The sequence below is a fragment of the Canis lupus genome, chromosome 2 (genome assembly GCF_011100685.1).
Source record: "Canis lupus familiaris isolate Mischka breed German Shepherd chromosome 2, alternate assembly UU_Cfam_GSD_1.0, whole genome shotgun sequence".
In the NCBI taxonomy this organism is placed as follows: domain Eukaryota; kingdom Metazoa; phylum Chordata; class Mammalia; order Carnivora; family Canidae; genus Canis; species Canis lupus.
In genome coordinates, this window is record NC_049223.1 from 72,969,258 (window position 1) to 72,981,051 (window position 11,794).

An 11,794-nucleotide genomic window follows, 5' to 3' on the forward strand; every position below is an offset into this window, starting at 1 on the left:
AAGAAATTCTTAAAAAATGGAAAAATAAATAAAACAGATTAATGTAAATGCGCATCCAGTCAGTAGCAAGCCACACAGAGAGAAACTATAGTAAATTTAAAACACAGTGAGCTGACTCTTATCTGCCAAGGAGGAAATATCCCCAAAACAAAGTACAAACAAAACCTTAAGGGATCCCTGGGTGGCGCAGCGGTTTGGCGCCTGCCTTTGGCCCAGGGCGCGATCCTGGAGACCCGGGATCGAATCCCACGTCGGGCTCCCGGTGCATGGAGCCTGCTTCTCCCTCTGCCTATGTCTCTGCCTCTCTCTCTCTCTCTCATTAAAAAAAAAAAAAAAAAAAAAAAAAAAAAAAAAAAAAAAAAAAAAACCTTAAACTCCCTCTTGTTATTCTAATACTGTTGTGGGATATGGGATAAAACAACGGAGTAATGGTGTTCAGCTAAGTTCATAATTCAGAGTGCAGATGAGAACTGGCATTCTCGATGTCGGGAAAAAATATACACATGGAAGATACAAGAGTTAAGAAAAATCTCAAGTCTGAAATGTGAACACAAAATAGGAGTATGTTTTATCTTAAAAAGGAAACGTGTCCTAGCTTTGTATAACAAAGGCCATAAACGATGACCACCACAACAACAGTGGACACTCTAGAACTTAGATTTTGGTCTTGCAATGCCATTCACCACTAAAAGGAACCAGAATTTGGGTTTTTTCCTAGAAATAAGTGACCCAGGACTGGAGCAGGAAATGTACAAGTCTGGAATATCCTATCCTACTAGATAGCAAAGGAAGTTACCAAATGTTACTTACTATCAAAAGGGTTGTTATCAAAAGGACTCAGCAGCCCCTTGAAGAGGCCCCCCCTCCACTGGACAATAAGAACAATTTGAGCATCAGTAAGTTTAATAACAGCAATGAACTGAAATGCATAAAATGTTTAGTTCAGTGATCATGATAGTAACAACACTAAAAAGCAACCCACTGGTCACTTTTGTTTGGAGAATACTAGTTAAGTCCAACTCATTATTTTGAAAACTGGTCCAGGACACCTGGGTGGCTCAGCAGTTGAGTGCCTGCCTTTGGCTCAGGGCGTGATCCTGGGATCCCAGGATCGAGTCCCACATTGGGCTTTTTGCAAGGGAGGCTGCTTTTCCTTCTGCCTATGTCTCTGCCTCTCTTTCTGTGTGTCTTTCATGAATAAATAAAATCTTTAAATAAAAAGAAGAAAAAAATGGACCAAAGACTTGGGCATCTATTCTTTTTCTGATACGAACTGCAATTCCAGCTAACCAAATAGCAGGTGAGTCAGTTTCTCTTCTTGGTGGTATTTCAGGCATTATGTGAAGAATGGGTAGTAGGCTTATCTTCATTTTGCAACTCTTGATGAATAAATCTAGGCACTGAACTTCAATGGCCATAATATGTAGACAACCAGACGTGGGGTCTCCTGATGAAAGCAAATGACACCATGTGCTTTTACCACTAAATATGAATCCAATCACACTTCTAAGTCTACTCCTATTTAGTAGTAAATACAAAGGACAAAGAAACCTGTGAAACAACACCATAGAGAAAGAAGAGCAAAACCAGACTGGCAAACAGAGATGGAGGGAATCCATAGGAACCAAGAGATAAGAAAGATGCCATCATTTTTAATACACAGATCCTGTTTGGATTCTCAAATAAATTACTGAAGAAAAAAAGACACTTGGGGAATTAGAAATTTGAGAATTTGGAGTATTTCATATTAAGGAACTGTTATTTTGGTATGCTAATGGTATTATGTTTTCTAAGAAGCCTCTATCCTCTAAAACAGTTAAGTATTTATGGATGAAACGGTGTGTCAGGTTATGGTAAAGGGGAGGAGCCAGTGGTATAAATTAAGCAAAATTAGCTGAGTTTACAATTGCTGAAACTAGGTGCTAGGTACATGGGGTTTTGCTGTCTTATTCTACCTTTGCACATACTTTTTTCTTTTAAAAGATTTATTTTAGAGAATGGATACATGGGAGGGGGGGGGGTTAGAGGGAGAAGGTGATAAGCCAACTCCCCACAGAGCCTGACACAGGGCTTGATCTCATAACCCTGGGATCCTGACCTGAAACCAAGAGTCAGATGCTTACAGACTGAGCCACTCAGGTGCCCCTATTTGAAATTTTCCATGACAAAAATACAAATTTCTGAATTCAAGTCACCATGATTTAAGGCTTTCACTGGCCATTGTGATACAAGGAAGGACAGAGATATCTGCGTATCTTCCGGGTTTCTTGCTTGAGGAATGCAACGGGTAGTTGTGTTTTAGCAGGTGTAAGAAAAGTAGGGGATTTAAGTTTGCAAAGAGGAGTTCCACTCTGGTCATGGTGATTTGAGGTGGCTGTTGTCTGTCTGGGTGGGACTGCACAGGAGGTTGGTGGAAATACTGAACCCGAGAGATGTGGGCAGGGAGTGAAAATGTGAGTCACTGGATGATGTCCCCAGGGAGAAACCACAGAGAAGGGCTTTGAGAAGTGGTCAACCAGACAAATTGTACTTTAGGAACTGGGGGGCCCCAGAGAGGTCTAGGACAGTTTTTAAAAGGAGGGAATGTGGGATCCCTGGGTGGCGCAGCGGTTTAGCGCCTGCCTTTGGCCCAGGGCGCGATCCTGGAGACCTGGGATCGAATCCCACGTCGGGCTCCCGGTGCATGGAGCCTGCTTCTCCCTCTGCCTCTCTCTCTCCCTGTGTGACTATCATAAATAAATAAAAATTAAAAAAAAAAAAAAAGGGAATGCTTGAAGGCTTACTTCACACTGTATACAAAAATTAACTCAAAATGTTTTAAACACCTCAATTTAAGAGCGAATATTTCCTAAAACTCTTAGGAGACACAAGTATAAACCTTTATGGCCCTGGACTGCGCAACAGATGCAGATAGGACACCAGGCATAAGCAGTAAAAATTACGGAAATTGGACTTCACCAAAACTAAAAACTATTGTGTATCAAATGTCACCATTAAGTGAAAACCCTCAAAAATGTGAGAAAACATCTGCAAATCATAAATCTGTTAAGAATCTAGTATCCAGAATATATAAAGAACTCCTGCACCTCAACAATAACAAGATACATAGCCGAATTAAAAATGAGCAAAAGGGACATCCGACTGGTTCAGGCAGTAGAGCGTGTGCCTCTTGATCTTGGGGTTGGGAATTCAAGCCCCATGTTGGGTATAGAGTTTACTTAAAAAAATAGGCAAAGGATGTGGAAAAAAAAAAAGGATATATATAAAAAAAGATATACAAATGTTCAATAATCATGGAAAGATGCTTAACATCTTAGGGTGTGGAAAACACAAATCAATACCACACTGAAATATCACTTCATACCCACCCGGATGCCTACAATAAAAAAAGAAATGGGAAAATATGTGCTGATGAGGATGTGGAGAAATCGGAACCCTCATGCATGGCTGGTGGGAGCGGGAAATGGTGCAGCTGCTGTGCAAAAATGGCCTGGCAGCTCCTCAAAAAGTTGAGATTCAAGACCCGGCAATCCTACTCCAAGGTATGGGCCTAAAGGAACTGAAATCATAGGTCCACACAACAATGTGTAATAGAGGATTCATAATACCCCCAAAGTTGAAACAACCCAAATGCCTACAACTAAGTAAAAATCTGGTACAGGTTTCCCCTGCTGTCCAGAAGTAGAGCCTTCCCATGAAATCTTTCCTAAGCCTGGTGACACAGAGGGAAGCAATCACCACTCACTTATATGAGGACATTTTTGAGCTTTCCCAGACTCCAAAAAATGACATTTCTTAGGCTTTTGAGACCTTAGGACACTCTCAAATGGATTCACAAAATAAATGGAGAAAAAGCACAGATGCTCACACAGCAAAGGTATGATGATGGTTTGGTGTGGAATGTAGTTATGGAGGAGGGAGCCTGGCAGGTGCCACGCTTGCCGCTCAGGGGGTAGTGCTGCCTGTAGAAGGGGTCGGGGAACCCAAATGCTATTTTGGAGGGCCTTTTTTTTTTTTTTTTTTTTTTTAAGGGCTTTTGTAAAAGTGAAGTGGCACAATGTGAACTTTCAAAAAGTGGAAGATGTATCTGTAAAATGAGTATTTGACAAAAGCAATCAAGTACATGCTAGAGTGCAGATGAACCTCAACCTCACGCTATGAAGCCAGTCACAAGACAACACCTTATAGGATTCCATTCAGAAATGTCCAGAATAGGCCAATCTAGAGACAGAAAGATTTGCAGTTGCCTAGGCCAGAAGAGGGAACAGGGAGTGACTGCTAAGTATGGGGTTTCTTTTTTGAGTGATGAACATTCTGCAATTATATAGCGCTGATTGTTGCACAACCTTGTGAATATTCTAAAAACCAATTGCATGCTTTAGAATGGTGAATTTTTAATGGGAATTCTAGCTCAACTTCAGGCTCAAGCTCAGCAAATGCTGCAGTGAAGCCAGGCCAGAGGCCTGGAGAGACCGCAGGACCCGAGCTGGGTGGCAGCTAGCCACTTATGGCACCTGTCCTCTTCTGTCATCTATCCTTCCCCTAAATTCCAGGAACTCTGGCGAATCCTGAACAGAATCTGGCCTCATCCCTCTTGCCATGATCTGTTTAGGAGTAGGCAGGTGGTCCAATTTCTGCCCAAAGAAACTCAGGTTGCCAAGGGGCTTCCGGGAAATCATTTTCAGCAGAAACAGGTCTTTGGGGATGCCTGGGTGGCTCAGCAGTTCGGCACCTCCTTTTCGCCCAGGGCATGATCCTGGGGTCCCGGGATCGGGTCCCGCATTGGGCTCCCTGCACAGAACCTGCTTCTCCCTCTGCCTGTGTCTCTGCCTGTTTATCTCCCATGAATAGTCTTAAAAAAAAAAAAAAAAAAAAGAAAAAAGAAAAAGGAGGTCTTTGCCTCTGGACACCAGAGTGTCAAATTGAGACCTGGAGCAGCTGACTTGGGGGTGGGGTGGCTGGATAACATGCTGAGGCCACCAGGGCAGAAAAGTTGGAAAGAACCAGTGGGGCAGGGATGCCTGGGTGGCTCAGTGGTTAAGTGATTGCCTTCAGCCCAGCGTCCTGGGATCGAGTCCCACATCGGGCTCCCTGTATGGAGCCTGCTTCTCCCTCTGCCTATGTCTTTGCCTCTCTCTGTGTCTCTCATGAATAAAGGAATAAAACCTTTAAAAATAAAAAGAACCAGTGGGATAACTTAGAACCTCCCTACCTTCTCTTAGGGAACTGGATCTTCCTCTTGTTTAAGCCACTTTATTTTACTTGACTAGAGCCTAAAACATCCAACCTAACACAGGTTATGGTGACTGCTCCCCAGAGATGGGGAGATCTGGGCTTGGAGACCAGGCCAGGGAAGGAAATCCATTTAATCATGTTCAGACTTAGTTCAGGTCAGGGCTGTCAGTGAGCACGGTTATTATGGCAATCTTAAACATCCTTACCAGGTTTTCAAGAGTAGTTTCTTGCTTTGTAAGCCCAGGTATTCTCATGGTCCATAGCTAGTCAAATCAGCAGATATTTTCGGTAAGGGAAAAACAAAGTTCAAGCTCACCCTACTCATCTTAATTCATAGATAACAGCAATAGAGGATTACTACTACTGGGTTTGACTTCAGCTGGTCACTTCACTTCTGTTTTAACTGTAAAATGAGGATAAACACCTACACACAAGATGGACACAAAAATTAAGAGCATTTGGCTGAGCTCCTGGCATGGCCCATAGCTCAACACATTTGACAGAATCTGAACACCTACAAATATTGGTTAAAGTAACCCCAGCTGCGGCTTTCTCAAATTCTGCAACTTCTGCTCAAATACCAAGCTGCTGTACCCCTATCAGCTGTAACATCCCATTCTGGAGGAGGGCACCTCCCTCTGAATAAAAATTAAGAGTCCACATACAACCTAGAACTCTCTCCGCAATAAAGCAAGTGGCTGCAAACTGCCCAAGTGGACAAATTTTATTTTATCCAAAAGGTGCCCCCAAATAGAAGTCACAAGTTCTTTTTGAATAAAGCTGAGAGTTTGAATCCTGACTTTGTTACTCACTCTGTGGATACATAACCCTGAACAAATTTCTTCATCTGAGCTCACTTCCTTGCTCTTAAAAAGGGTGTTAACACTTGTGTTACACAATTGTCCCAAGACCAAAGACTGGAGGTAATACACACACAAAAAAATTATCAAGAAAGTTCTTAATAGGATAGCTCTACTTTTCCAGGGGATAAACAAAGCAATGTAGGATATTTGTTTTATAGTCTCCACTTTATTTCCCCCAAACAAGAGAGGCCAGTGACCTGTGGAAGGACATTCGAACTGCAAGTAGCAATTTATGACAAGTTCTATTTCTTAAAAGCGGACTTCTTGCTCCTTTCCCTAGAGGGGAAAACTAAAGCCATCAGAAAAAAAAAAACAAAACAAAAACAAAATCTCAGGTTTGGGAGTCAGAGCAGTTCACCAGCAAGGACAAGAATTTCATCAATTCACAGAAGACTTGTAGGTCTGCTGCAGAACAAGCGTGCCCAGCTGTCTTACACATCTCGTGGCCAATTGTAGGATACAAACACAGAAGCACTTTTTCCTGATATAAGGACCATAGTAGGACCTACTAATTTTATAGATTTTCAATGTGAATGAAGTAAAAAGACTCTTCTGTCAGCTACCAGGCCAATACCTCAGACCTACCAAAACTGCCTTTAAAGATACGCTTTAGGTAACGCTGCAGAACAAGTACAGAAATCACTCCTCTGCTCCCAGCCTCTCACCACCAGTCCACTCCAGGGATCTTTCCTAACTCCACCTAACACTGTGTTCTACAGACTGATTCTGGACCAGAATAGCTGTACCTAAAACCTCTACACCTCACACCAGAATGCATCCTGTCCCGAGAGACCTGGAGAAACCAGGCTCCCCCACTCCCGGGAAAAGATTAGAGGCAGCATTCCAAGCCAAACTGTATCCAGCTTTATTAAAGATACTTTTCATAAACAATCATGGTATTTCAGGCAGGACATGGGCGGACGATCGTTAACAGTATACAACAACTTTCAAACTCCCTTCTTCAATGGACTACCAAAATCAGAAAGCCACTATAAAACCCAATGAAGTCTTCATGTGATGCTCTGAACAGGGAAAGTTTAGAGTGAGGGTTGACAGTTCACATTTAGCATGTTGTTTAACAACTTTTCACAAGCCGACCCTGACTTTCAGGAAATGAAATGAAAATGGCAGAATTATCAATCTGAAGATCCACAAGCTAAAAAAAGGAACTCTTTTGAGGGACGCCATCTCAGTGGTGACACCGTAAAGTCCAGATTGCCTGACATACTGGGAACCATTTCATGGGATCAGGTTCCAACAGGTCTCTGGGTTTAAGGGAGTCAAGTCTATGTTGAAGGCAGAGAGGGAGAAGAGGACATAAAAAAATGAATTTTAGTTTTTCCACACCACCAAGGTGGCTCATGTGTGTCAACATCAAGGAATCCCTCCTCCTGGGAGCCAAGAGGAAGTTTCTCAAAACTAGAAGGGGAAGGTGTTTTTCCCTCGTTATCAATCTAGCTTCGGAAATATTCTATTAGTGACATATGCCCTTCCCCCAAAACAACAATGAAGTGTTCCGTGTGCTAACAACATAGCTTAAAAAAAAAAAGTAAAACAAAATTCTGCATTTTTATAAAACTTGATAAAAAATAGTATTTCAAACTGTACAGTCACCAGAAGTACACAGTTATCAAAAATGCACACACTTCACTTGGCATCTCCAGCACCTTCAGCTTTCTGTGCCTAGAAGAAAAAGATTAAGACGTTACCACCCATAGATTTCAAACTATTCTCATTCATATCCCATCCCTAGCATTATTTTGCTCCCACACCCAAGTTCAGATTTTAGCTCCTTCAAGACTCAGTCCTTCTTTTGAGGATAACCTGGTAACTTTCCCTCTGGACCTCACTGCAAAAATGGGGATGAGGGCACATTAATGCTAGAAGATTAAGTTTATTCCCAACTTGAAAACTCTATGGTGTAGCATAGACTTAGGACAAGGATCTCCACTGCAGTGCTCTTTAAAACCGGACACCAGGGACTTTAAAAGCTTTTGGGATCAGTGACTCAGAACTGACTTAACAAAAATGAAAATACTTGTACCTGGTCTGTTTTGGCATCTCCATTTTCTGCAGGATTATTTCCATCCTTGCCAGCATCAGCTTTCCCCTTTTTCCCTTTGGGTACCTTCTCTCCCTTCTAAAAAGGGGAAGGAAAGAAAAAAAAAAAAAAAAAAGGCAGTTTCTTCTAATTTCATATTAGCAGGCTACGGTCTGCAAGGTTCTGTACGACATAGAATTAGTTTATCAAAAATAACGCAAACTATAAACCCTTCCCCACTGATTAAAAAACTCATCAAAACAAGACCAAATTATCATTTGCTGTGGTCTAGAAGTTTTTGAGTACAAAAAAAATAAAAATAAAATATAGTGCCTTAAATACTTGGGTTTTAAATGTATAATCTCCTGTAAATGGATGACTTTTCCCCTGAAAGTTGTTGTTCAATTGTTTTTATCCTGGTAGAGTTCTTGATTAGAACATCAGTACTACAAATGTCAGGGATAAATAAGGCAAGCTATCAAAAACAACTTAGGAATATCCATTAATGGGGTCACCATTGTGCTAAATTAAGACCCTGAATGAAGGGCAGGCCTCACCCAGTGAAGTGACCAATTCTAACATAATTTTAAGGTCCAGTCCAATTTCTTTCTTCTATGGCGAATGGGCCAATGGATGGTCACTATATAGCAGAAGTCCTGTCAGCAACCTGGGAAACCGCACAGCCTTACGCAACTCCTAGAAGTACCCTTGTCTCTCAGTTCCACTCACCTTTGCAGGGGCCTTTTTAGGCTTGGGCTCTGGCTTTGGAGGAGCAGGTTTCTTTTATTTCAAGGAGAGAGGAAGAGAATATTAGTACAATAGACCAAAAAAACAACCCGCAACCAAACCACAGTACCACTGGCACAAAAGTTCCTATTTCGTAAAGCTTCTAGGGTTGGCTTTCCGTTTGCATTTCCTATCTTCAGGAACCCATTTGAGTTAACACATTAAGGTGTCCCACTTTGGCTACAGCCACCAGAATTTCAGAACCAGCAAATATCAAACCGGTGAGAACCCCCAAGAGAGCAGATCATTTAAAAGCAGCCGCTAACCATAACCCATGGGAAACAAAGCAGACTTTTAATGGTTTTCGGATAAACAGTTTCATAACAGGGACTTACAGCAGATAACCTTGCAGATCTTCTCTGTGGCTATTAAAAGGAAAAAAAAAAAAAAGATCAGAAATATGACAGTTGAACTACTTACGAAAAATTAAGAGATAAAAAGTTTTGGTATCAGTTTGGTCTACATTACAGAAAGTGCAGAGAATTTAGGGAAATTCAGGGCTAGGAGTGTGATTACCAGTAAAGGAGTCCCAAAAGCTTAAGACTCACCTCATCCTTCACCTTGGCTTTATCTCCTTTAGCATCCCCTTCAGCCTATAAAAAGCAAACAAAACCTAAGAAAGTTGTTGTTTCTAAGGCAATTCTTAAGGACTCACTAAGCTTAGCAGTCCTAAGGAAAAAGCTAAAGGGGAAGTCTTGCACACAACTTTTCTAAGGCATACGAGTCTTCCGGTTTTAGCATCCCCAGCTCCTATGAAAATGCCCTAAGTGCTCAGAAATACGACTGCTCCTCTGTGCAAGGATCACGCCCGAAACGGCCCAAAGCGCGCAGGGAAGAAGGGGGTCCGAGCCCCTGCCCGCCAGGAGCCTCCTCCGAGCCGCGCGGGGCAGCGCGCGCTAAACCGAGCCGGGAGCGCGGAGGAGCGCAGCCCGCGCCGCCGCGCCAGGCAGAAGCAACAGCTGCAGATGGTGCAAACAAACCCCTCCGGAGGCGGGGCCCGGGCGCCGTTACCATGGCAGCCGTCGAGGGCGGGAGACTGGAGGCGCGCGCAGCCGGGGGAACTCGTGGGCGGCAGCGGCGCGCACCGGCGCGAGTCTCGTGCGCCCGGGCCGTGGGCGGAGGCGGGGCCACACGGCGAAGCCCCGCCCCGAGGGACACGGGCCCCGCCCCCTCACGGCGGCGGTTTTTTGGCGGCAGCGCGCTCCCCCGCCCGCCAAGCCCGAGCGCCGCCTTCCCGCCCTTTCGGGTTTGAATTGCCCGCCCGCGGGGAGGGGAGGGGGCATGGCGGTGGGGGAGGGGGCGCGGGGCGGGCACGTCGAACCCGAGGGGAGCGGGATAAACAGCCGCCAACATGGCTCCTCCCGCCGCGGCCGCCGCTCCTCCAATATGGCCTCTGGCGCCCGCGGGCAGCCGAGCCGCGCAGGGTTAGCCCGGGGCAGCCGGACACCGTCTCGCGCCCCCGTACGGGGCGCCCGAGCCCGCTCCAGCCGGGTGCCGATTCTCGCGCCCCGAGGCTGGGGAAACGGCGGCGGCGGCGGCAGCGGTGGTGGCGGCGGCAGTGGCGGCCCAGCGCCTGGGGCCCTCGCGCCACGTACCTTTCTCTTGGGCATGGTGGCGACGGCGGCGGGACGTAAGCGCTGGACGCGGGGATGCGGCGGCACGCGGGCTTTGGCCGGTCCGGGGGTCGTTCTCGCCTCTTCTTCTTCACACTGCTCGGGCTCCGGGGGGTTTATAAAGTTTTTATAGCGCTGGGAGCCCCGGACCGGTTAGAACCGGATTTCACCTCCCGCCGCCGCTCATTGGCCCAGCTGGGGTCACGTGGGCGGGGTTTAAACTCACCTCCTCTGGAGGGAGTGAGGAGGGGGGTACGGGGGGGAGGGCGCGCGAGACGGCGGCGCGCCTAGGGGGTGGGGGCGCAGTGGGGGAGGCGCGCGTCGATGGCAATAAACGAAGCGGGGGGGCTGTGCGAGTCGGCGGGCTCTGCGTTTCGGCTCCCGCCAAGAGCTGGCTTTTGCAAACTACCAAGTTCCTTCCACCTTATGCAACCCAGCTACCCACTTCTCCAAGCCATGCGACACTTAGGGCGCATCTCGGCCGCTTTCCTTCCTGTTCCCGCTGGGGGCCCCAGAAGAAGGGTTTGCGAGGCCTGGCCGCACCGCCCTTCTCCGCCGGAGGCGGGAGGAAGCGCGCAGCTTGGAGGCACAGGCTGCAATTCCCAGGGCCAAGGCTGACGCTGAAGTGGGGAAAGAGCGGGGAAGCCAGCTTGGCGCAGCCGGACGTGCATCCTTCCAAGCTGCCACTCCGAGGAATCCTTTCGTGCCCCTCACCTGGAAGGCAGTCCACCCGAGGTGGGGTGGGGGTTCCAGGGGGGAGACTCTACACGCAGAAGTCCCATTCGGGTGCAGTAGGGCAGGTAGGAGCTGTCCTTTCAGCACCCGTTTCTCAGCCGCCTCCCCAAATGCCAACGAAGCCCCCCCACCCCAAAGCCTGTCGAGTGGCTCTCTTAGGTCCCTGTCTTCCCGGACCTCGGAACCCCGCCACAGAATGATGGAGAGCAGCCGCCTAGGCCTACTAGCACTCCCCTCCCCCTACGCTCCACCCGCTCTGGAGACATCAAGCTCAGCTGCCCCCACCCGACGCGGCCACCAAGCCTGGGCGCTGCAAACGCAGCTGGCGAAATCCCTCCTTCCACACTGGCAGGCTGGCTTCCTCTCACTTGCGCGAGGACAAGGAGGGTGGAGGCAAGCGACCGAGGATTAGGAAACAAGTAGAGGAACAGGTGTTGCGATGGCATAAGGGCTCTTCCACTGGCTTCCCCCACCCCACAAGCCCCCAAAGCTAGGGATCCGGGAGGTAGCCAAGCGCACCT

The 11,794-nt window shown here is 46.6% G+C and overlaps 1 protein-coding gene across 1 annotated transcript; it reads right to left on the minus strand.

The window, feature by feature from the left end:
• Positions 1–6,939: 6,939 nt before the first annotated feature.
• On the minus strand, positions 6,940–10,684 carry HMGN2 (high mobility group nucleosomal binding domain 2). The gene is given in 6 exon segments (NM_001003101.2): positions 6,940–7,781; positions 8,143–8,238; positions 8,869–8,919; positions 9,261–9,290; positions 9,474–9,518; positions 10,521–10,684. Coding segments are annotated over 6 exon segments (273 nt in total). The 5' UTR covers positions 10,536–10,684; the 3' UTR covers positions 6,940–7,745.
• Positions 10,685–11,794: the final 1,110 nt, after the last annotated feature.